A 21,873-nucleotide genomic window follows, 5' to 3' on the forward strand; every position below is an offset into this window, starting at 1 on the left:
TTCCAGGCCAGCTCTCTGCTGTGGCCAGGGAGTGCAGTGGAGGATGTCCCAAGTCCTTGGGCCCTGCACCCCATGGAGAACCAGGATAAGTACCTGGTTCCTGCCTTCGGATCAGTGCGGTGCGCCGGCCGCAGTGCGCTGGCCGCGGCGGCCATTGGAGGGTGAACCAACGGCAAAAAGGAAGACCTTTCTCTCTCTCTCTCTCTCTCTCACTGTCCACTCTGCCTGTCAAAAAAAAAATAATAAGAATAAAAAATAATAAGAAATGCAGCAGCCAGCAACCAAACCAGCACCCATATGGATGCTGGTGTTGCAGGTGGCAGCTCTGCCTACTATGCCACAGCGCCAGCCTCAGACTCTTGCTCTCTTTAACACTTAACTAAGGAGCAGTCACAGAGCAGTGGACTTTGGTATAAGATCCTTAATTCAAATGCCTCTTTTTTTTCCTGTTGAATTATTTTCATTCATAATATGTCGTCATTTTCCTTTCATACGTGTAGTCCAGGGGTAGGAAACCTTTTTCTGCCAAGGGCCATTTGGATATTTATAACATCATTCACAGGCCATGCAAGAATTCCCATTCCTTAGTGAGTGATTTAACCAACTCTGAATACCTTCTGATCCCACTTCTGATCCTTAAGTGTCCTAGGTTGGTAACTTTTGCCATGTTAGGCCTCAAATTTTTTAATCTGCAAACTAAAGGAGTTGAATTACTTGGTTGAATAAGCCTTCTAGATGTAAAAATTCTGTATATAATTGTTTTAATGCCTATGGTCCTATAATTATATAGATATACAGTAAATTCTTTTGTTAAAATTGTGCAAAGTCACAGATGTCTTTTTTTTTTTTTTTCCGGGTAGAGTTATAGACAGTGAGAGAGATAAAGAGACAGAGAAAGGTCTTCTTTCTGTTGGTTCACTCCCCAAATGGCCGCTATGGCTGGTGCTGCGCCGATCCGAAGCCAGGAGCCAGGTTCCTCTTCCTGGTCTCCCATGCAGGTGCAGGGCCCAAGCACTTGGGCCATCCTCCACTGCCCTCCCAGGCCACAGCAGAGAGCTGGACTGAAAGAGAAGCAACCGGGACTAGAACCCGGCGCCCATATGGGATGCCGGTGCCGTAGGCGGAGGATTAACCAAGTGAGCCGGCCCCAGTCACAGATGTCTTAGAGAAAAACAAGGGATGGGCATTTGACCTAATGGTTAAGATGCTGGTTAAGCCCTGTATCCCATATCAGAGCACCTGGGTTCCAAGTTCTTGCTCTAGCTGCTAATTCCAGCTTCCTATTAATGCAGATCCTAGGAGGCAGCTTGTGATGGTTCATATAATTGGGTTTCTGCCACCCATATGTGAGACCTAGATTGAGTTCTCTATTCCTAGCTTTGGCCCTGACCCAGTTTTAGTTGTAGTGGGCATTCGGGGAGTGAAACAGTGGACGAGACCTCTGTCTGTCTCTCAGTCTCTCAAATAATAAGAAAAAACAAAAATTGTTAAAAATATGTGTAGTTACTTAATTAAGCCTTTTCAGTAGGATCCAAATCAGAAGTCTACACTTCTTTTGATTCTTCATTTGGAGCCATGGAAGTGGTTGCTGTAACCAAAAATCTCTGGTTATAGTAGCCCTGTGGTTTGTCCTAAAATCTGATACTGTGATGCCTCTGACTTTGTTTTTATTGTTCAAGATGGCTTTGGCCATCCAGAATCTTTTGTGGTTCTATATGAGTTTTATTATTGTTTTGTCTAGTTCTGTGAAGACATTTGCAACAGAATGAATGGAACTGGATATCTTTATGCCAATGAAATAAGCCAGACACAGAAAGACAGATTCCATGTTTTCTCTTATGTGGAGGTTGGCATATAAAGAGAGAATATTAAAAGTGTGTGGGTGTCATATTATTTGATTTATAGTTAGAAGTGCCATCTTCAGTGAATTATACCCTCTACATAATAATATATCATTCTTTCCTTACTTTATGATCCTTGTTATGAATCCCATGTTATGTGATATTAATATCCCCACTTTCAAGAAAAGTAGTATGTATGTGTATGTATATAATATTTACAAATGAAGTGAATATGGAAAAATGCTAAAGATTGTCAAATTAAAAAAAAATTTTTTTTTTTTTGACAGGCAGAGTGGACAGTGAGAGAGACAGACAGAGAGAAAGGTCTTCCTTTGCTGTTGGTTCACCCTCCAATGGCCGCCGCGGCCGGTGCGCTGCAACCAGCGCACCGCGCTGATCCGATGGCAGGAGCCAGGAGCCAGGTGCTTTTCCTGGTCTCCCATGGGGTGCAGGGCCCAAGCACCTGGGCCATCCTCCACTGCACTCCCTGGCCACAGCAGAGAGCTGGCCTGGAAGAGGGGCAACCGGGACAGAATCCGGCGCCCCGACCGGGACTAGAACCCGGTGTGCCGGTGCCGCTAGGCGGAGGATTAGCCTAGTGAGCCGCGGCACCAGCCAAATTAAAAAATTTTTAAAAGAAAGCAGATGAAAAAATGATGCTTTTTTAGAAGCATAAATCGTTTTTTGTTAATGTATATGTAAGTAAACAATTTTGGTATTTTACCTTTATGCTGATTTTGAAAATAATATTCCATTAACTTCTGTGAGCACTAGTTCACTTAAAACATTTTATTTAAGGAAATTCAGTTTACATAGATTTAAAACAAAGTATTTGCTGTATAATTCAATACTTTGAACTACATAATAATATAGCCATCTCTTGACTGTCATGTCCGCCAGTGGTTTTCAGCTTGTGATATTTATCAGGATCACTGGTGTGTCTTTTGAACACTACAGTGTTCAGGGGTTGGTGTTCTGGTGCAGCATGTTAAACCACGGCTGGAGTGCCGGCTGCTCTACTTCTTAGACAGCTTTGTGGAAATAGACCTGGAAGGCACAGATGATGGCCCGAGTACATGAGCCTCTGCCATCCACGTGGGACACTAGGATGGAGTTCCTGCTTCCGACTTTGGCCTCGCCCACGCCTGGCTGTTGCAGCCATTTGGAGAGGTAGCTAGAGGATGAAAGATCTCTTTCTCTGTGTCACTCTGCTGTAGATAAATATTTTAAAAATTAAAAAGAAAACCCTACAGTGTTCACCTCACACCATGGACCTCGTGAATCGGTGCCAGGAAAGGAGGCTCTGAACACGATAGTCCCTGGCTTCTCCTGATTAGTCTTGGGGCCTGAACCAAAACACCCTGAAAGTTCTTGGCAAGAAAGGAGTATGGCCTGTTTATTAGTTGGGCTTACATCAACATCAAAGATAGCCTGTAGTAACTAAAGGACAGTAGCATAATAAGGTTCTGTTCCTTCAAAATTTAGAATCAAACAGCATCTATGTTTGAATATGGCAAGTCATCAAACTTTTAACTTGTTTCTTAGTTATTACGGATAATTTAACATGAAGTACAAGAAATGCGATACCAAATATAGGAAACCTAAGAAGTTCTTGTTCTTAAAAGGATTTATTGCTTATGAAGATTAGATATAGTTTTCTGTAATTCTTAACTCATTAATGCTCTTATAATCATTTGTCAGTTTTTTGACTGTAAAAAAATTTCATTTTTGAGGTAGGCATTTTGTGTAGCAGTTAAGATACAGTTGGGATGTCCACATGCCTTACTGCAGGGCCTGGGTTTGAGTTCCGGCTCTGCTTCTGAGTCTAGCTTCCTGCTTATATACACCCTGAGGGGCAGCAGGTGATCACACCCATGTGCCTGGGTCCCTGCCACCCACATAAGACACCTAGATTGAGTTCCTGCCTCCTGACTTCAGCCTGGCCCAGCCCCAGCTGTTGTAGGCATTTGGGGAACGCATCAGCAGATCTGTCTGTCTCTGTCCTTCAAATAACTAATAGACATTTTAAAGACACTTTTGTATCAGAAATTTTTATTTCTTCAAGTTATTATTCGTCAAAAAACACTATTTTTATTTGCTTTCCTTTTGTTTAGATATTAAAAAGTTTGTCTCATTTATATAAACAATCTATAATTATGCATTACCCAATACATTTTTATAATAATAATCTTAAATGTGAAGTTGAGTTTATTATACTGGGATACAGTAGTCATATTTTTAGCATCCAAAACATCCATTTTTTTTTTTTTTTTTTGACAGGCAGAGTTAGACAGTGAGAGAGACAGAGACAGAGAGAAAGGTCTTCCTTTTTCCGTTGGTTCACCCCCAAGTGGCCGCTATGGCCAGTGTGTTGTGGTCGGCGTGCTGCACCGATCTGAAGCCAGGAGCCAGGTGCTTCCTCCTGGTCTCCCATGAGGGTGCAGGGCCCAAGGACTTGGGCCATCCTCCACTGCACTCCCTGGCCACAGCAGAGAGCTGGACTGGAAGAGGAGCAACCGGGACAGAATCCGGCGCCCCAACCGGGACTAGAACCCGGTGTGCTGGCACCGCAGGTGGAGGATTAGCCTAGTGAGCTGTGGTGCTGGCCAAAATCCATTTTTTTTTAAAGATTTATTTATTTATTTGAAAGAGTTAGAGAGAGGAGAGGGAGAGAGAGAGAGAGAGGTCCTCCATCCATAGGTTCACTCCCCAGTTGGACACAACGGCTGGAGCTGCGCCGATCTGAAGCCAGGAGCCAGGAGTTTCTTCCAGGTCTCCCACACAGGTGCAGGGGCCCAAGGATCTGGTCCATCTTCTACTGCTTTCCCAGGCCATAGCAGAGAGCTGGATTGGAAGTGGAGCAGCCGGGACTCAAACCAGCGCCCATATGGGATGCTGGTGCTTCAGGCCAGGGCTTTAACCCACTGCGCCACAGCACCAGCCCCAGCAACACATTCATTTTTTTTTTTTTTAAGATTTTATTTATTTTATTTGAGAGTTACAGATAGTGAGAGGGAGAGACAGAGAGAAAGGTCTTCCTTCTGTTGGTTCACTCCCCAAATGGCCGCAACGGCCGGAACTGCGCTGATCTGAACCCAGGAGCCAAACACTTTTTTTTTTTTTTTTTTTTTTTTTTGACAGGCAGAGGCAGAGTGATCAGTGAGTGAGAGAGACAGAGAGAAAGGTCTTCCTTTGCCGTTGGTTCACCCTCCAATGGCTGCCGGCTGCCGTGGCCAGCATACCACGCTGATCCGATGGCAGGAGCCAGGTACTTATCCTGGTCTCCCATGGGGTGCAGGGCCCAAGTACTTGGACCATCCTCCACTGCCTTCCCGGGCGACAGCAGAGAGCTGGCCTGGAAGAGGGGCAACTGGGACAGAATCTGGCGCCCCAACCGGGGCTAGAACCTGGTGTGCCGGCACCGCAAGGCGGAGGATTAGCCTAGTGAGCCGCGGCGCTGGCCAGGAGCCAGACACTTTTTCCTGATCTCCCACATGGGTGCAGGGGCCCAAGAACTTGGGCTATCTTCCACTGCTTTCCCAGGCCACAGCAAGAGCTGGACTGGAAGAGGGGCAGCCGGGACTAAAACTGGTGCCCATATGGGATGCTGGCACCTCAGGCAGAGGATTAACCTACTGCGCCACGGCGCTGGCCAACACATCCTTTTTTTTTTTTTTTTGACAGGCAGAGTTAGAGAAAGACAGAGAGAAAGGTCTTCCTTCCGTTGGTTCACCCCCCAAATGGCCGCCATGGCTGGTGTACTGCACCGATCCAAAGCCAGAAGCCAGGAACACATCAATTTTTAAAAAAGATTTATTATTTATTTGAAAGGCAGAGAGACAGAGAGATCTTCCATCTGTTTTTTTGCTGCCTGAATGCCTGCAGCAGCCAGGGCTGGGCCAGGCTAAAGCCTATAGCCCGGAACTCAATCCTTGCCTCCTACATGGGTGACAAGACCCAGGTACTTGAGTTATCACTTGCTGCCACCGGGGTATACCTTATCAGGAAGCTGCAATCAGAAGCAGAGCTGGGCCTCAGACCCAAGCGCTCTGATATAGAAGATGGGCATCTCAGCTGGTATTTTTTTTTTAACTTTTATTTAATAAATATAAATTTCCAAAGTACAGTTTATGGATTACAATGCCCCCCCCATAACTTCCCTCCTACCCACAACCCTCCCATCTCCTGCTCCCTCTCCCATTCCATTCGCATCAAGATTCATTTTCAATTCTCTTTATATACAGAAGATCAATTTAGCATATATTAAGTAAAGATTTCAACAGTTTGCACCCACACTGAACACAAAGTGTAAAATACTGTTTAAGTATTAGATATAGCATTAATTCACATTGTACAACACATTAAGGACAGAGATCCCACATGAGGAGTAAGTGCACAGTGACTCCTGTTGACTTAACAAATTGACACTCTTGTTTATGGCATTAGTAATCACCCTAGGCTCTTGTCGTGAATTGCCAAGGCTGTGGAAGCATTTTGAGTTCACCAACTGTGATCTCATTTAGACAAGGTCATAGTCAAAGTGGAAGTTCTCTCCTCCCTTCAGAGAAAGGTACCTCCTTCTTTGATGGCCCATTCTTTTTACTGGGATCTCACTCACAGAGATCTTTCATTTAGGTGTTTTTGGTTTTTTGTTTGTTTGTTTGTTTGTTTTGTTTTTGCCAGAGTGTCTTGGCTTTCCATGCCTAAAATACTCTCATGGACTCTTCAGCCAGATCTGAATGCCTTAAGGACTGATTCTGAGGCCGGAGTGCTGTTTAGGACATCTGCCATTCTATGAGTCTGCTGTGTATCCTGCTTCCCATGTTGGATCGTTCTCTCCCTTTTTGATTCTATCAGTTAGTATTCACAGACACTAGTCTTGTTTGTGTGATCCCTTTGACTCTTAGACCTATCAGTGCGATCAATTGTGAACTGAAATTGATCACTTGAACTAGTGAGATGGCATTGGTACATGCCACCTTGATGGGATTGAATTGAAATCCCTGGCACTTTTCTAACTCTACCATTTGGGGCAAGTCAGATTGAGCATACCCCAAATTGTACATCTCTTCCTTCTCTTATTCCCACTCTTCTATTTAACAGAGCTCATTTTTCAGTTAAATTTCAACACCTAAGAATAATTGTATGTTAATTACAGAGTTCAACCAATAGTATTAAGTAGGACAAAAAAAAAATACTAAAAGGGATAAAGTATTAAGTTGTTCATCAACAGTCAGGACAAGGGCTGACCAAGTCACTGTTTCTTATAGTGTCCATTTCACTTCAACAGGTTTCCTTTTTGGTGCTTGGTTAGTTGTCACCATCAGGGAGAACATAGGATATTTGTCCCTTTGGGACTTGCTTATTTCACTCAGCATGATGTTTTCCAGATTCCTCCATTTTGTTGTAAATGACCGGATTTCATTGTTTTTTTTACTGCTGTATAATATTCTATAGAGTACATATCCCATAACTTCTTTATCCATTCTACTGTTGATGGCCATTTAGGTTGATTCTAGGTCTTATCAGCTGGTGTTTTAACCAACGTACCAAAGGCCTACTTTATGACTCTTGACAAGACACTAAGCTCCTTGGCTTCAGTTTGTTTTACTTTAAGAGATCCAATGACTTTTTCTGTTTTGATAAGGTTATTAGTTAGTCGTATTAAGAAGATTCTGTTGATATAGTAAGGTTTGAGTCAACAAAGCATTTGTCAAAATTATAGTATTAAAAGATCTGATGGGGCTGGCGCTGTGGTGTAGCAGATGAGGCCACCGCCTGCGGTGCCAGCATTCCATATGGGCGCCAGTTCAAAACCCGGCTGCTCCACTGCTGATCCAGCTCTCTGCTATGGCCTGGGAAAGCAGTGGAAGATGGGCCAAGTGCTTGGGCCCCTGCACCCACATGGGAGACCCTGAAGAAGCTCCTGACTCCTGACTTCGGATCAGCGCAGCTCTGGCTGTTGTGGCCAGTTGGGGAGTGAACCAGCGGATGGAGGACCTCTCTCTCTCTCTCTCTCTCTCTCCCTCTCCCTCTCTCCCCTTCTGTATGTAACTCTAAATTTCAAAAAAATAAATAAATCTTAAAAAAAGATCTGGTAAAACATGAGAACTACCATCACAGACCTTGGTTTTGCAGTTAAATTGCTCAACTAGTGGCTGTTGATTACTTGATTTAGGTGTTCTGGAGAGGAGATCAGTCATGGGATGGGGAGGGAGGTGGACTCAGAATGTCATCCTAACCCTGCCCATTTGACTTTTTCACCATTTCCATTAGTAAATCTGATGAAATCAATTATGGTTTGGAAAGTTCAGATAATAGTTTTAGACACTTAGATTAGGTCATAAACTTGTTTTAAACTATAATATAAAATATAGGTTACTTGGGCTTTTGAGAACTGGCCAGAGAACCACAAGATTGTTTATGACGCTGTTTTTATGACAATATCTTTTGTAAATGAACTGTGGAACATAACCTATTTTTATGTAAAGGATGACTTGGATTTGTACCTCAAATACTCTAATTGCTTTTCTGTCTTTTTAAAGACGAGCATATCTTTTATTTCTTTAAAATGTTAGCTCAAGCTATGGCTATTAATATGTACACAGCTTGGTTCTTTCTCAGAGTAGACTTTGGGTTTAACCAGAGAAGACACCTCCAATGCAGGCACTACAAAGAATACATGTAGCTATTAAATAACAGATGTCACATTCATTCATGGTGTTTCTAAGATGCACATTTGACTGGAGTGCTCATTGATTTTAAAGACAAAAATAATGAGTGATTAGACATTAGTATTGATATGTAGCATTGATTTCTTTTTGTTGCGCTATAAGTTTTTAGGAGAGCTTACAGGATAGATTTTTAATGTGATCATGGTCATTCACGTGTATGCTTGCTTTCTTTTTAGGACTTCCAATAGCAGTCAGACATTGTCATCCTGTCATACTATGGAGCCATGTTCATCAGATGAATTTTTCCAAGCCCTTAATCACGCCGAGCAAACATTTAAAAAAATGGAAAACTATTTGAGACATAAACAGTTGTGTGATGTAATTTTAGTGGCTGGCGATCGCAGAATTCCAGCTCACAGGTAATTGTGTTCTAAATTTCATTATGTGTGAATTTCTTTTGAAGTAACTTACTCCAGCTAACCAACATGCTTAGGGGAAAGGGATCTATTTCATGAATTTCCACAAACTGTGTAGAAAAAATGGTTACACTTTGAATGATCCTAAAAGGATGTTTTTCCCTGTGTAGAAAAAGAGCAGGAAAAAACATAGTAGTCTCAGATTAGTCAATATTGTTTGATGAAGATTCAGCTACTCTCAGCAGCATTTGGCCATGTTCTACCTATTAAGTGCTTTAAATCATTGGAAATTAGAGCTTATTAGTATTTCGAAGTCAAAAAGCTGGTAGAATGTAGTAACAGAAAGTCTTCAGAATTTTAAAAAAGCCACATATGTCCCGGCTTCTGTTTGCCGGTCTCCAAGAAGTACGAAAAACAGTGCTAGGGGAAAAAGCCTTGAATACAAATGATGTGTTCTTTTGTAAGAAAAGGGAAGGAGCTGTTTAATAAAAAAAAAAAAATTAGGAGCTATTTAATAAAAAAGGAACTGTTTAATAAAAATAATTTTCTTCTCATAGTTCTGTATTCAGTTGTTCTTTGTTAACACAATAACCCCAAAGTTTTTTTTTTCTTTAACACCCTTTGAAACTAATTAAAACTCTGTTCCAGTTTTTCCTTTTAAACCCTCCAAAGTAGAAGTAAATTCATTAGGAAAAATGGGCGTGGTGTTACAGTTGTTGGAAACTCAGCGTTTGTTTATTGAGATACTACCATATTCTGTGAGTAGAAGCCCATGTTACAAGCATGGATTTGTCAGAAAGCACTTCTGGCATCTCAAAATTATTTTCTAAACTGAACTCATGACTTCATGTGCCACGATGGTGTGAGCCATCATCTTTATCTAGATTACTAAGGCAAGACCCTCCTGACAGGTCTCCTGCTTTCCTTCTTTCCCCTACTTCATGTTTCCAACAAAGCTACCCAAGTGATCCTTTAAAATGGAACTCGGATCCAGTCATTCCTCTGAGTGCACTTTTGAGCAGAGACAGAACAGTCAGTGGCTTAGACAACACAGCCATCACTTCTGTTCTGTCTCCCTGTTCTTGCCCACTCTGCAGGAGCCACACGAATCTCCTTATAGTTCTTGTGTGTGCCAGGCATGCGGGTCCTGCCTTGGAACTTTAGCGCTGGCTGTTCCTTCTGCCTGGATGCTGTTCCCAGATGTATGCATAACTAAATCTGCCCCTAATATCATCTTCCAAAGAGACCGCCTTTTCACATTGACCACCCTTTGCCCATTTACCTGTAGCCTAGTCTCCCCCCATGGCTCTTCTCGCCTTTTAAGATATAGAGAAGTTATTTCTGCTTTTCCTTGTCTGTTTCCCTTCCCTCAAAAATTCAAGACCCATGGGAGAAGGGCTCTTTGATCTGTATTGTACACGGATGTATGCAAGTGTTTACAAAGGTGTCCAGTGCATACAAGTGTGAGGCACATATCAGCACTTGTGTTTATCTAATGAATGAATGAATGACTGGCAGTTCTCTGAAGAAGATCTACTTCCTCAGTAGCAGTCAGGTGAATGAAAATAATGAAAACCCATTTGACACTTTTCAGATAGCCACAAGTGTTAAGGCCTGACAGCACACTGGGGAAAATGTTCGCTCTTGTGTAGTGCTGCTGGGGGAAATTGGCACAGGACTGTGGAGAGCAATTTGGAAAACCTTAGGACTCAGCCGTACCTTTGGGAAGGGAGGAAAATGGAATTAGAGAGGGGCATGGGGAGAGTTTCAGCTATTAATGGTGTCATCATTTTTATTTAAAAAAAAATAGAGTAAATTTATGAAGTGAGCTGACATGCAAATACCTTGAAGACATTATCAAATGAAAAAATACATGTTTCAGAGAACATAACTTACTTATATGTGACTGTCAAATCTTGACAGACATAGCTAAAACAAAATATTGTTTTATAGTATTCTGTAAACACATTATAAAACTAAAAATTAAAAATTACATGCTAACATCATTTTCAAATGTCTCAAATGTCTCCCATATATTTTCTACCTCCACAATTAAAATAACCTATAATGTTTAAAAATATTAAGTGATAAATGGAAGATATCCTCTACTTCCCTCTCCCCCACCTTTTCTTTATATAGTCATTTTAATGTTATGGGATTGTAGCCTATTTTCTGGATATTATGAAGTGATAGTTGAGTGGGTAAACAGGTAAAATCATTTACCTCAGCAGAACGTTTTCAGTAATGGTGATTTATTATTCAAAGGAAGGAAGTAGAGCAAAAAGCAATTTGTCAAACGTAAAATGCATTTCTCAGTACCATGCAATTTCTTTGAGTAACAAGAAAAAGAAGAGGAGGAGGCATTTATTAATGAACATGAACTTTAACGTGGTCATTGATTTTTTTTTTTCCCCTCTAATGTGTTCTCAGATTGGTGCTCTCCTCTGTCTCAGATTACTTTGCTGCCATGTTTACTAATGATGTCAGAGAAGCAAGACAAGAAGAAATAAAAATGGAAGGTGTAGAACCTAATTCATTATGGTCCTTGATTCAGTATGCATATACAGGTAAATATGTCTGAAAATGTAAATAAGACCCTCCCAGGTGTAAGTTACATGATTAGATTTCAAATTTCTGCCTTTAATAAAGTATGTTCTAGCTAACGGTTACTCTGCTGCTGTTATCACCACCTCGCGTGATTGCTGTATTGGTTAAAAATCTTTAAAATGCTTAACATAATTGTATTTTCGAATGCTATTTTAAAATATTAAGATAATTGTTAGATGAATTACATAATGTCAAATTTGTACACTGAAAATTGTACACTGAAAAAGAGTTATAAATAGTAGATATACTATATAATGCATTATTTTAAAATGCTGAAAATAAACCATTAGTTTTTAATTTTAGTAGAGGTCACAAAAAGCTGATAATTTTTAGTTAATATCTTTTCTTTTTGCCTTCTAGAATGTTTTAAACCAAGATCTGTAAGACATGTAATGAGCCCATATTTAGAGATGTTACTAACATCAAATATTTTATAAAGTGAAGTTAATGTAGTTCCATAGCTAATGTAATTTCTTTTTATTATTAAGGCCGCCTTGAATTAAAAGAAGATAATATTGAGTGCCTGTTATCTACAGCTTGCCTTCTTCAGCTGTCACAGGTTGTGGAAGCATGCTGCAAGTTTTTAATGAAACAGCTTCACCCATCCAACTGTCTTGGAATCCGTTCTTTTGCTGATGCTCAAGGCTGTACAGATTTGCATAAAGTGGCTCACAATTACACTATGGTAAGTACTTTGTGAAAAGCAGGGAGGCATAGCCTCTCTGCCTTGTTCTTTATGGTTAAAACATTATCTACATGTGGCTGTTTTCACATGGTTCTGCCACATGTCTAGTTTCAAGTTCACGGTCTTTTCACATGGTTCTGCCACATGTCTTCAGTTTCAAGTTCATGGTGTAGTATCTCATATTTTCACTGAGTTATGAGAGAAAACACCAAGCAATATTTCTTCTGGATGGATGAGTCAAGCCCTAAGTTATTATAGTCACTAAGAAGCAGAGCAGTAGCCTAGGATTATTGTGTTCAAGATTTTCTAATCTACTATTTTTAAAGCAAGACTTCCCCAAACATTGTATTTTGTAACAATTTTGAATTTTAGAATTGTCCTCATAGCACTGGTGGAAGTTAGCGATAGTCACTGTACTGGTATGATGCTAATACTCCAAGACAAAAAATGAATGGGACACTTTTACTAAGGATACATATGATTATATAAAGAAAGTATTTGTACCCATATAGGGTGATACTCTAAACTATAGCAAATTTTATGTTCAAAATAATTTATAGAGGAGGTTCTGACTCAGGAACTTGAATGATGATGAACTGTGTATTTATCTAGAATAGCAAGAACATAAGAGCATATTGTTAGAGGGCAATTGGAAGGGGAGGGTGTGTGGATTTTTAAGGAATGATCATCGTGCCACAAGACAGCATGTAGTTCTTCACACCTGGGCAGTGTTTGAAGATTGTTGATTTAAATGCTTCAGTTAAAGCAGTACAGATTCCAAGAGACAGAAGAATGTGAACATTTACTTAATGTGTATACAGTTATCTATAATACTAATTTTATATACATTCAGGAAAAATTGTTTTGTTTACCCTCTCTTGCATCCACTGCCCTGGTTTATCTGTGAAAAGATAACAGTGCTTTGGGAATCTTTAGTAGAGATTTGGAAAAAGTATAAGAATAGGTATTTACAAAATTGGGAAGGTTAATGCCACCTACTTCATAAGCTTGATGTGAGGATTAAATGAGCTAATAGAAGTTCAGCACTCAAAACAGTGACTGGCACGTCATATACCCAGTCAGTAAATGATATCACATCATCATCAGTCTATAGATTTGCCCTGTTCAACACGGTAAGGATTTAAGTGAGCAACCAAAAGGACTTCCACAAAACTACAACCTTTATGATTGGTTTTCTCCCTGTAGTGTAATAATATTCTCAGAATATTTCTTGTTTATGATCGTCACAGGATTTCAAGTGAAAAAAAACAAGAATTTGTGCAATAGGACAATAGTATACAGACCTAGCCAAGATATCAAGTTAACAGTTTTTAAATTAAGTCCTCAGTCTTTACTCATCTTGGTAGATTTCTCATTTTAACCTTACTCCTTCAGGTACTTTCCAGAGTAATATAAACATAAACAAAGCTGGATTGTTTTTCATATGTTCATAATTTAAGTTGTACCTCTTTCCTAGGAAGGAATTTTATTCATGTGAAAACATTTGTATGCATTTAGGTCACTCCTGTTGTTTACAGTAGAGACATGATTGCTGCTGTAAGACTTAGACATAAATTAAATTTAAATTAGCTGAATGCTTTTAAAGCTATTTTCATAGACAATTAGTTTTTTTTTTCCTCAAGGTCATTATTTAACATTACTTAGTTTCAACAGAGACATGAAATTGAATTCTAATAACAATAAGTAATTTAGAGGCAGATTGTCTGATTTGAATTGTTGCTATGGAAACCAAGTGAAAATTTATAGAAAAATTCAGTCTTCAATTTAAATAAATCCTTCAGTAATTTTATTTGCTAAAAACTATTCCAAAGAGAGAAAGGGTACACTGATAGCTGATAGCAAGTGTTTGGTAGCATGATAGTCATTTATATCAGAAAATGGATTTAAAGCATGGAGAAAGCTTAATGCCTGGCCAGTGAGTTCACTCAGTAAATAATACATGTGTGGGGGATGGTCACCAGTCCTTCCTGAATATGGTGAGGAAAGGGTGAGGAGTTGCTTCCTGGATCCTAGAATCGAGAAACTTTGGTCCTCTTCTGATAGCCACTAAACCTGACCTGGAGTAAATCATTTAATAATCTCTTTAAAAAGCCCAAGACAAGTTGTCTCATTCAGTCATCTAATGTCACTATGAATTTTTGAAACACATATAAGCATTGAATTTTAAAATAAAAAAAAACTCAATCTAGAAAACTTAAACATTGAATTCTGCTGAAATAGCTGCTTCAAGCCAAATTAATACTTTTGGGTTCTTTAGTTTTATTTATTTTTTAAGATTTGTTTATTTATTTGAAAGGTACAGTTAGGCAGAGGCAGAGAGAGTTCTTCCATCCACTGGTTCACTCCCCAAATGGCTGGAGTTGGGCTGATCTGAAGCCAGGAGCTTCTTCCACATGGGTGCAGGGGCCCAAGAAATTGGGCCATCTTCTACTGCTTTCCCAGGCCATAGCAGAGAGGTGGATTGGAGTAGCCGGTACTCGAACCCATATGGTGCTCATATGGGATGCTGGCACTGTAGGCAGCTGCTTTACCTGTTATGCCACAGCATGGGCCCCTAAATTAATACTTTTGATAAGCACTCTGTATTTAATTGAGTTCAGTACTGTTTCATAAGTTGTTTAAAAAAATCACTTTTTTTTTTTTTTTTTTTTTTTGACAGGCAGAGTGGACAGTGAGAGAGAGAGACAGAGAGAAAGGTCTTCCTTTTTGCCAGTGGTTCACCCTCCAATGGCCGCCGCGGCCGGCGTGCTGCAACCAGCGCACCGCGCTGATCCGATGGCAGGAGCCAGGAGCCGGGTGCTTTTCCTGGTCTCCCATGGGGTGCAGGGCCCAAGCACCTGGGCCATCCTCCACTGCACTCCCTGGCCACAGCAGAGGGCTGGCCTGGAAGAGGGGCAACCGGGACAGAATCCGGCGCCCCGACCGGGACTAGAACCCGGTGTGCCGGCGCCGCTAGGCAGAGGATTAGCCTAGTGAGCTGCGGTGCCGGCTAAAAAAATCACTTTCACATATAAATTATACTAGTATGGAATGCACATTGTTCTGAAATAGATATATCAGGAAATAATTCTTCATATAAATATTTATGTAATAGTTCTTTTCTTACTAATTAAATTCAGTTAATACCACCTGGAAGTATGACAATAGTTAAACTAGTATTATATAAAGATACTGATTATATTTATCTATACACTATACATTTAAACAATAAGAAATGCATATTTCTATTTCTTCAGAATCTCATTTAACATTGTATAATATATACCTTTCATGTAGCTATGTGATCTTTGTCTCTGAATTTCATACACTTCTTTAATAATCCACTGAGTTACAATGCTCTATAGCTTCACATTTAGATTATTTCCTATTTTTTACTATTATAAATAGTAATGCAAAAAAGCATTGTGATGTGGTCAGCTTTGTTTTCTGCTTACAACTTATTTATTAAAGATTAAAATACAAGTGGGATAACTGGGTTGAGAATTTCAACATTTTTATATCTCTTGCTTATACCAAGCCATTTTATAACATCAGTCTGCAATGGAGTAGAACAGTTTGCTTGAAGCCATTCCAGGATTGAGGTTTTATTAAAATATATTTCTGAAAATGACAGTCACTTAAAATAAACTCAATTTGGGCATCTTTTAACAAATCATGAATTGAAGTAATTGAATTTAGTTAATTATTCATGAATAGTTTTCCTGTTAAGAATTTGTATGGAAAAGAGTGCTAACCCAAGATGTATTTTAGATCAGTATCTTACTTGAATTATCAGAGGTTGTGTAGGAAATAAAATTCTCATTTTATGTACTGTAGAAGAGAGTTAATGATAGTCCTTATCTGTAGCTCTAATTTGTGTGTGTGTGTGTGTGTGTGTGTGTGTGAGTGAGTGCATTAGCTCTAATTTAAACAGCCTGAGCTATTTTACTAGAACTGTGCATGCTGGGACAATAATAGATTAGGTGATATACAAAAAGCATTAAGGGACAATAGTCTCGCATTGGCATTTATCCTCATAATTATGTATTAGACTCATAGCTTGTTGGATCAGAGGGTAAGTGTCCCTTCTCTCCAGATTACTTAGCCTAACAGCCTATAAAGATCCTTCCGATTTCAAATTATAGAGGGCTTGGTTTTAGTGCGAGGCCGGGCCTGAGTCATCTTCATTGTAAGGTCCTAGTCCTCTAGTACATTCTAGGTCAACACTTTTGCTTTGGTTCTTTTTCCTGCAAAAGACCAAGAGAACTTTGATGTAAATCAGATGAGAAGAGGTTAACATTTTCAAAAACAGTCCTAAAATTCTGAGTGGTGTTAATAAGTACCACGAATACATACATCTCAATGTCTAATTCATTCTTTTCATTCTTCAAAACACTTGCTAAAACACTATAATATTCTGTATTCTCTAACTTGGACAAAGCAGTCCCTGAAATTTTTTTTTTTTTTTTTTTTAAAGCAGAGCGCAGAGCCAGAGAGTGAGCAAGAAAGAGAGAGAGAGATCTTCCATCTGCTGGGTCACTTTCAAAAGGGCCTATATAATAGCCAGGTCTGGGCCAGGCCAGAGCCAGGATCCATGAACTCCATTCTGGTCTCCCATATGGCATGGGTGGTAGGGGTGCAAGCAGTTGAACCATCTTCCATTGCCTTTCCAGCACATTAGCAAGGAGCTGGATTGGAAGCCAAGCAGCAGACTTGAATTGGCGCTCTTACAGCACTCAGTGGCTTAACTCCCTGTACCTCAATGCTAGCCCCACCCAGGTCTATTTTAAAAATAATATCAGCACTTGAGTTCTATGTATACTGTTTAACAATGTAATTGCTTTTTAAATGGTTGTTTTCCCTGCTGTTTGTTTTCTAGCAAGTGGTAGTATATTGTAAGATTTAAAGAATAAGCCAGTGCCGGCTCACTAGGCTAATCCTCCACCTTGCAGTGCCAGCACACCAGGTTCTAGTCCCCGTCGGGGTGCCGGATTCTGTCCCGGTTGCCCCTCTTCCAGGCCAGCTCTCTGCTGTGGTCAGGGAGTGCAGTGGAGGATGGCCCACGTGCTTGGGCCCTGCACCCCATGGGAGACCAGGAGAAGCACCTGGCTCCTGCCATCGGATCAGCGCGGTGCGCTGGCCACAGCTCGCCAGCCACGGTGGCCATTGGAGGGTGAACCAACAGCAAAGGAAGACCTTTCTCTCTGTCTCTCTCTCTCACTGTCCACTCTGCCTGTCAAAAAAAAAAAAAAAGATTTAAAGAATAAATGTTGGTTTTGTATTCAACACAAAAAATGTTTAGTTTCTGATGGGACAGTGTTTATTTGCTGTTTTGCCCTGTAGGAGCACTTCATGGAAGTAATCAGAAACCAGGAATTTGTGCTATTACCCGCCAGTGAAATTGCAAAGCTCCTGGCCAGTGATGACATGAACATTCCTAATGAGGAGACGATCTTGAACGCACTTCTTACCTGGGTCCGTCATGACTTGGAACAGAGACGGAAAGATCTCAGTAAACTTTTGGCTTACATTAGGCTACCTCTTCTTGCACCACAGGTAATTAATAGGGATTTGTTTATAGGTGTTTTTCTTTGCTTATATTATCCAATAAAGGAATTTTATATAAATTCCAATAAAATGTGCAGGTGGAAAGATAGTACACTAACAGAATTCTGCTTATGTGTTCAGAGGATCTAGCAACCTCTGTTGCCTCGATTAAGTAACACTCTTGATTTTGGGGATTTTTATTTGATTCAGCTGTTACCCTATACTACAGTTGGGGAACAATTAGTAATAAAAGGCACACTGGACCGTAGGAACCAGAGAATTTAGAATAATATACTTGTTCCATGTTTATTACTTATCCTGTAAATACTGGATTCTGGTGATATGTGCTTTAATAAAATATGATAATAAACCCAGCTCTGACATTTAAAAACTGTCCTGGCCTAGTCACACACCTCAGTTTCTTCATCTGCCCAGTGGAGATAACATCCTCTCTGACTCCTCACAGGATGGTTACGAGGATCAGAACATGCTCTCGGAAATAGAATGTGCTATGCAGTAATGCTGTTGGCATTATGTAAGCACTAAGAGGATCCCAAGTGATTCAAGGCAGTCAATCCTAACATATTCACATGCGTGGTTTCCCATTTTTACAATTGTCACTGCAATATTCAAAAAATTTCACCTGCAAGAATTCTTTGTTGTCTACCTTATGGCCTTGAATGCATAATATGAGGCCTTAAAAGCAGAGAAAGAATGAGTTATTACTGTTCAAGGTCAGACTTTGTTTCCTTTTTTCTCCCCATAATTTCAAGTGCCATCAGTGTTATTTGTGTTTGTCCAGAGAGAGGATAATGTATTATTTGTGCTGTTGTAAGTGAAAGCTACTGCTTGTTGTCTGCCTTACAGAGACAAAAATCAATGCTGATGCTTTATAAGACCTGCCTCTTCAGAGCAGAGTATTGTAGGAACAACTTGGGAGTGAAACGGAATGAATTGAATTCAGGAAAAATAGCACAATAAAATGTTTCTCTTAAAATCAGACTTAAAGACGGGAGTCTTATTTCTAGCTATCTAGTGGAATTTTTTCTTTACTGCCTTATAGGTAAAAACAAAATCTGAAAAATTCCATTAGATTTTAAAAGAATCTGCAATTAAGTAACCTGACAATTTACTCCGGTTCTGCAGTTTCCAGCATTTGTGCCATATTTGCATGACTGTTATAGATTTTTAAAATTCCTGCTATCCAAGATGCTGCTGATAATCATAGCCATCAGTTCTTAGAGTTGAAAGGCATTTTGGAGATTAGCTATTCCAACACCTGTTGTGCAAATGAAATACCAGACCAAAAAAGCAAAACCATATGTTCCGAATTACAAAGTGATCGCATAAATTCCTGTTCTTTTGCCTTATAGTTTTATTTGGCTTTGCTCCTCGGTGAACTCATGGAGCTAATTAGGGGCAGAGGTAGCACTTGAACTCAACTGCAGTTTCTGTGCCTTTTCTCCTAACCCAGTCTGCATCTTGAATATTCTGTGTAACATAACTGGGTAGGAGAAGAGATTCAGGTGGAGGAAGAAATATATTTGAAAAATAAATCAGTGACTATAGCATAATGAAATGAAGGCTGTGATAAGATAGATGAACATGACGTTATGAAAATAATGAGTAGCCATCCAAACCGATGGTGGAGAAGCAGAGAGAACTTCCTGGGGTGTCTCTTGATCTGTGTTGTGATTTAGCTGCCCAAAAGAATGGGCATGCTACTCAGGAGAGATAGGAGATTGTATCTCATTAGGGAATCATGAACGACTGTCTTGTTCTAGAATTTGAAGACAGTTTGCATGGCTTGAGTGCAAAAATAAAAGGGGACAATGAGAAGAGATGAGGCTGGAGAGGGAAATGGACCAGATCATCAAAAACCTCTCATTTTGCCTATGAGTTTTGATTTTATCCCAAAAGGAAGAAGGAAACACAAAAAAAAATTAACAAGGGAGGGCAGAATTGTAATTTCACTTTGGGAGTATTACTTTAGCTGCCTTGCAGAAAATAGATCATAGAGCTCAAAACTAGAAATCATTAGGAGAGCTATTGGAATTCAGACAATTTCATCCCGAATGGCAGCTTATCCACTATGCCAGACAGCGGCCCCCAGACTTCTTGATTTGATGAAAATTTAAACAATGTGGTTAGAAATATGAGGACATATGTGTATACACACACACACACACACACACAACTTAAAAGATCTTGACACTTAAATTGTTCATGTTATCAATGGATAGCCTGAAATACAAGTTTCTTAGTCTGCACTACTGTGCTGTCAGTTCTCATTATTTTCTTCTGAAAGTTAGACATATAAAATAGGTGTGTACCTTTAGCATTGTTTTAGCTTGCAACTTTTTGGTACAAAAACATTCTCTTTCCTTTTTTAAAAAATTTTTTTTCTTGAAATCTATAGAATTCTAGGGACCGGCACTTTGGCATAGTGGGTAAAGCCACTCCCTGCAGTGCTAGCATCCCATATGGGCACCTGTTCAAGTCTCAGCTACTCCACTTCTGATCCAGCTCTCTGCTATGTTCTGGGAAAGCAGTAGAAGATGGTACAGGACTTTGGGCCCCTGCACCTGCAGGGGAGACTGAGAAGAAGCTCCTGGCTTCTGATCGGTCCAGCTCCGGCCGTTGTGGCCATATGGGGAGTGAACCAGCAGATGAATGATCTCTCTTTCTCTCTGCCTCTCTCTCTGGAACTCTACCTTTCAAATAAATAAATAAGTCTTAAAAAAAAAAAAAAAGCTATAGAATTCTGGGGCTGGTGCTGTGGCACAGTGGGTTAAGACACTGCCTGTAGCATCAGCATCCCTTACAGGCACCAGTTTGAGTCTTTGGTGCTCCACTTCCAATCTAGCACCCTGTTAATTCATCTGGGAAAGCAGTGGAAGATGGCCCAAGTTCCTGGGCCCCTGCACGCACATCTGAGACCCAGAAGAAGCCCCTGCTCCTGGTTTTGGCATGACACAACCCTGGCCATTGTGGCCATTTCGGGAGTGAACCAGTGGATGGAATCTTTCTCTCTCTTTAACTCTGCCTTTCAAATGAATGAATAAATCTTTTTTGTATGATTTATTTTATTTATTTGAAAGACAGAGTTACAGAGAGGTAGAGACACAGAGAGGTCTTCCATCTACTGGTTCACTCCCCAAATGGCTGCAATGGCCAGAGATGCACCGATCTGAAGCTGAGAGCCAGGAGCTTCCTCCTAGTCTGCCATATGGGTGCAGGGGCCCAAGCACTTGAGCTACCTTCCACACATTTCCCAGGCCATAGCAGAGAGCTGGATAGAAAGTGGAGCAGCCGGGACTCGAACCAGCACCCATGTGGGATGCTGGCACTGCAGGCTGGGCCTTTAATCTGCTGTGCTTTAATGTGCTGGCCCCAAATGAATAAATCTTTAAAAATATTTTTTAAAGGGTAAAGACTTATCCCTATTTTTTAAAAAAGATTTATTTATTTATTAGAAAGAGTTACAGAGAGGCAGAGAGAGAGAGAGGGATGGGGGAGGGAGGTTTTCCATCTGCCCGCGATGGCTGGAGCTGGGCTGATCTGAAGTCAGGAGCCAAGAGCTTCTTCCAGGTCTCCCATGTGGGTGCAAGGGCCCAAGGACTTGGACCATCTTCTGCTGCACATTAGCAGGGAGCTGGATTGGAAGTAGAGCAGTCAGAACTTGAACTGGATTCATAGTAACACAAGAGATTTTAATTTTTTTAGAATTATCACCCTTTGGAGTTCTTTGCCCCATAAGGAATTAGAAGTTTTGTTTTTGCTATTGTTTGTACATTACTTAAAGTAGTCAGGAAAATACAGTTTAATTAGTCAGCTCCCACTTATAATTATTCTCCAATCAAAATTATTTCCAATTCAAAAAGTAAAATGATTTAAACAATTCTAGAAATTCCAGAAAAATAGTAAAAAGATTATTTTAAAAGCACAGTAATTCAACTACTCAGAGATAAACCCTATTAAGATTTTAGAGTATACCAAGTATGTGCCCCATTTTTTTCCATTGAAATTTAAAATATAAATCTTGAAAAAGTTGCGTATTTTAAAAATGTGTCCAGACTTGAATTTTTTAAAAAAAGAGATAG

The 21,873-nt window shown here is 40.1% G+C and overlaps 1 protein-coding gene across 6 annotated transcripts in view; it reads left to right on the forward strand.

The window, feature by feature from the left end:
• Positions 1-21,873, forward strand: part of KLHL5 (kelch like family member 5) — a 140,518-nt gene that overhangs the window by 95,211 nt on the left and 23,434 nt on the right. For all 6 annotated transcript variants that reach the window (XM_089325327.1, XM_051842461.3, XM_051842462.3 and 3 more), the window contains 4 exons: positions 8,752-8,934; positions 11,362-11,498; positions 12,027-12,223; positions 17,567-17,779. In XM_089325327.1, coding sequence (XP_089181453.1) covers positions 8,792-8,934; positions 11,362-11,498; positions 12,027-12,223; positions 17,567-17,779 — 690 coding nt within the window. In that variant the 5' untranslated portion in view covers positions 8,752-8,791. The remainder of the gene's footprint in view (positions 1-8,751; positions 8,935-11,361; positions 11,499-12,026; positions 12,224-17,566; positions 17,780-21,873) is intronic.

This window comes from Oryctolagus cuniculus, chromosome 2, assembly GCF_051225735.1.
Source record: "Oryctolagus cuniculus isolate XC-2025 breed Fujian yellow rabbit chromosome 2, ASM5122573v1, whole genome shotgun sequence".
NCBI lineage: Eukaryota > Metazoa > Chordata > Mammalia > Lagomorpha > Leporidae > Oryctolagus > Oryctolagus cuniculus.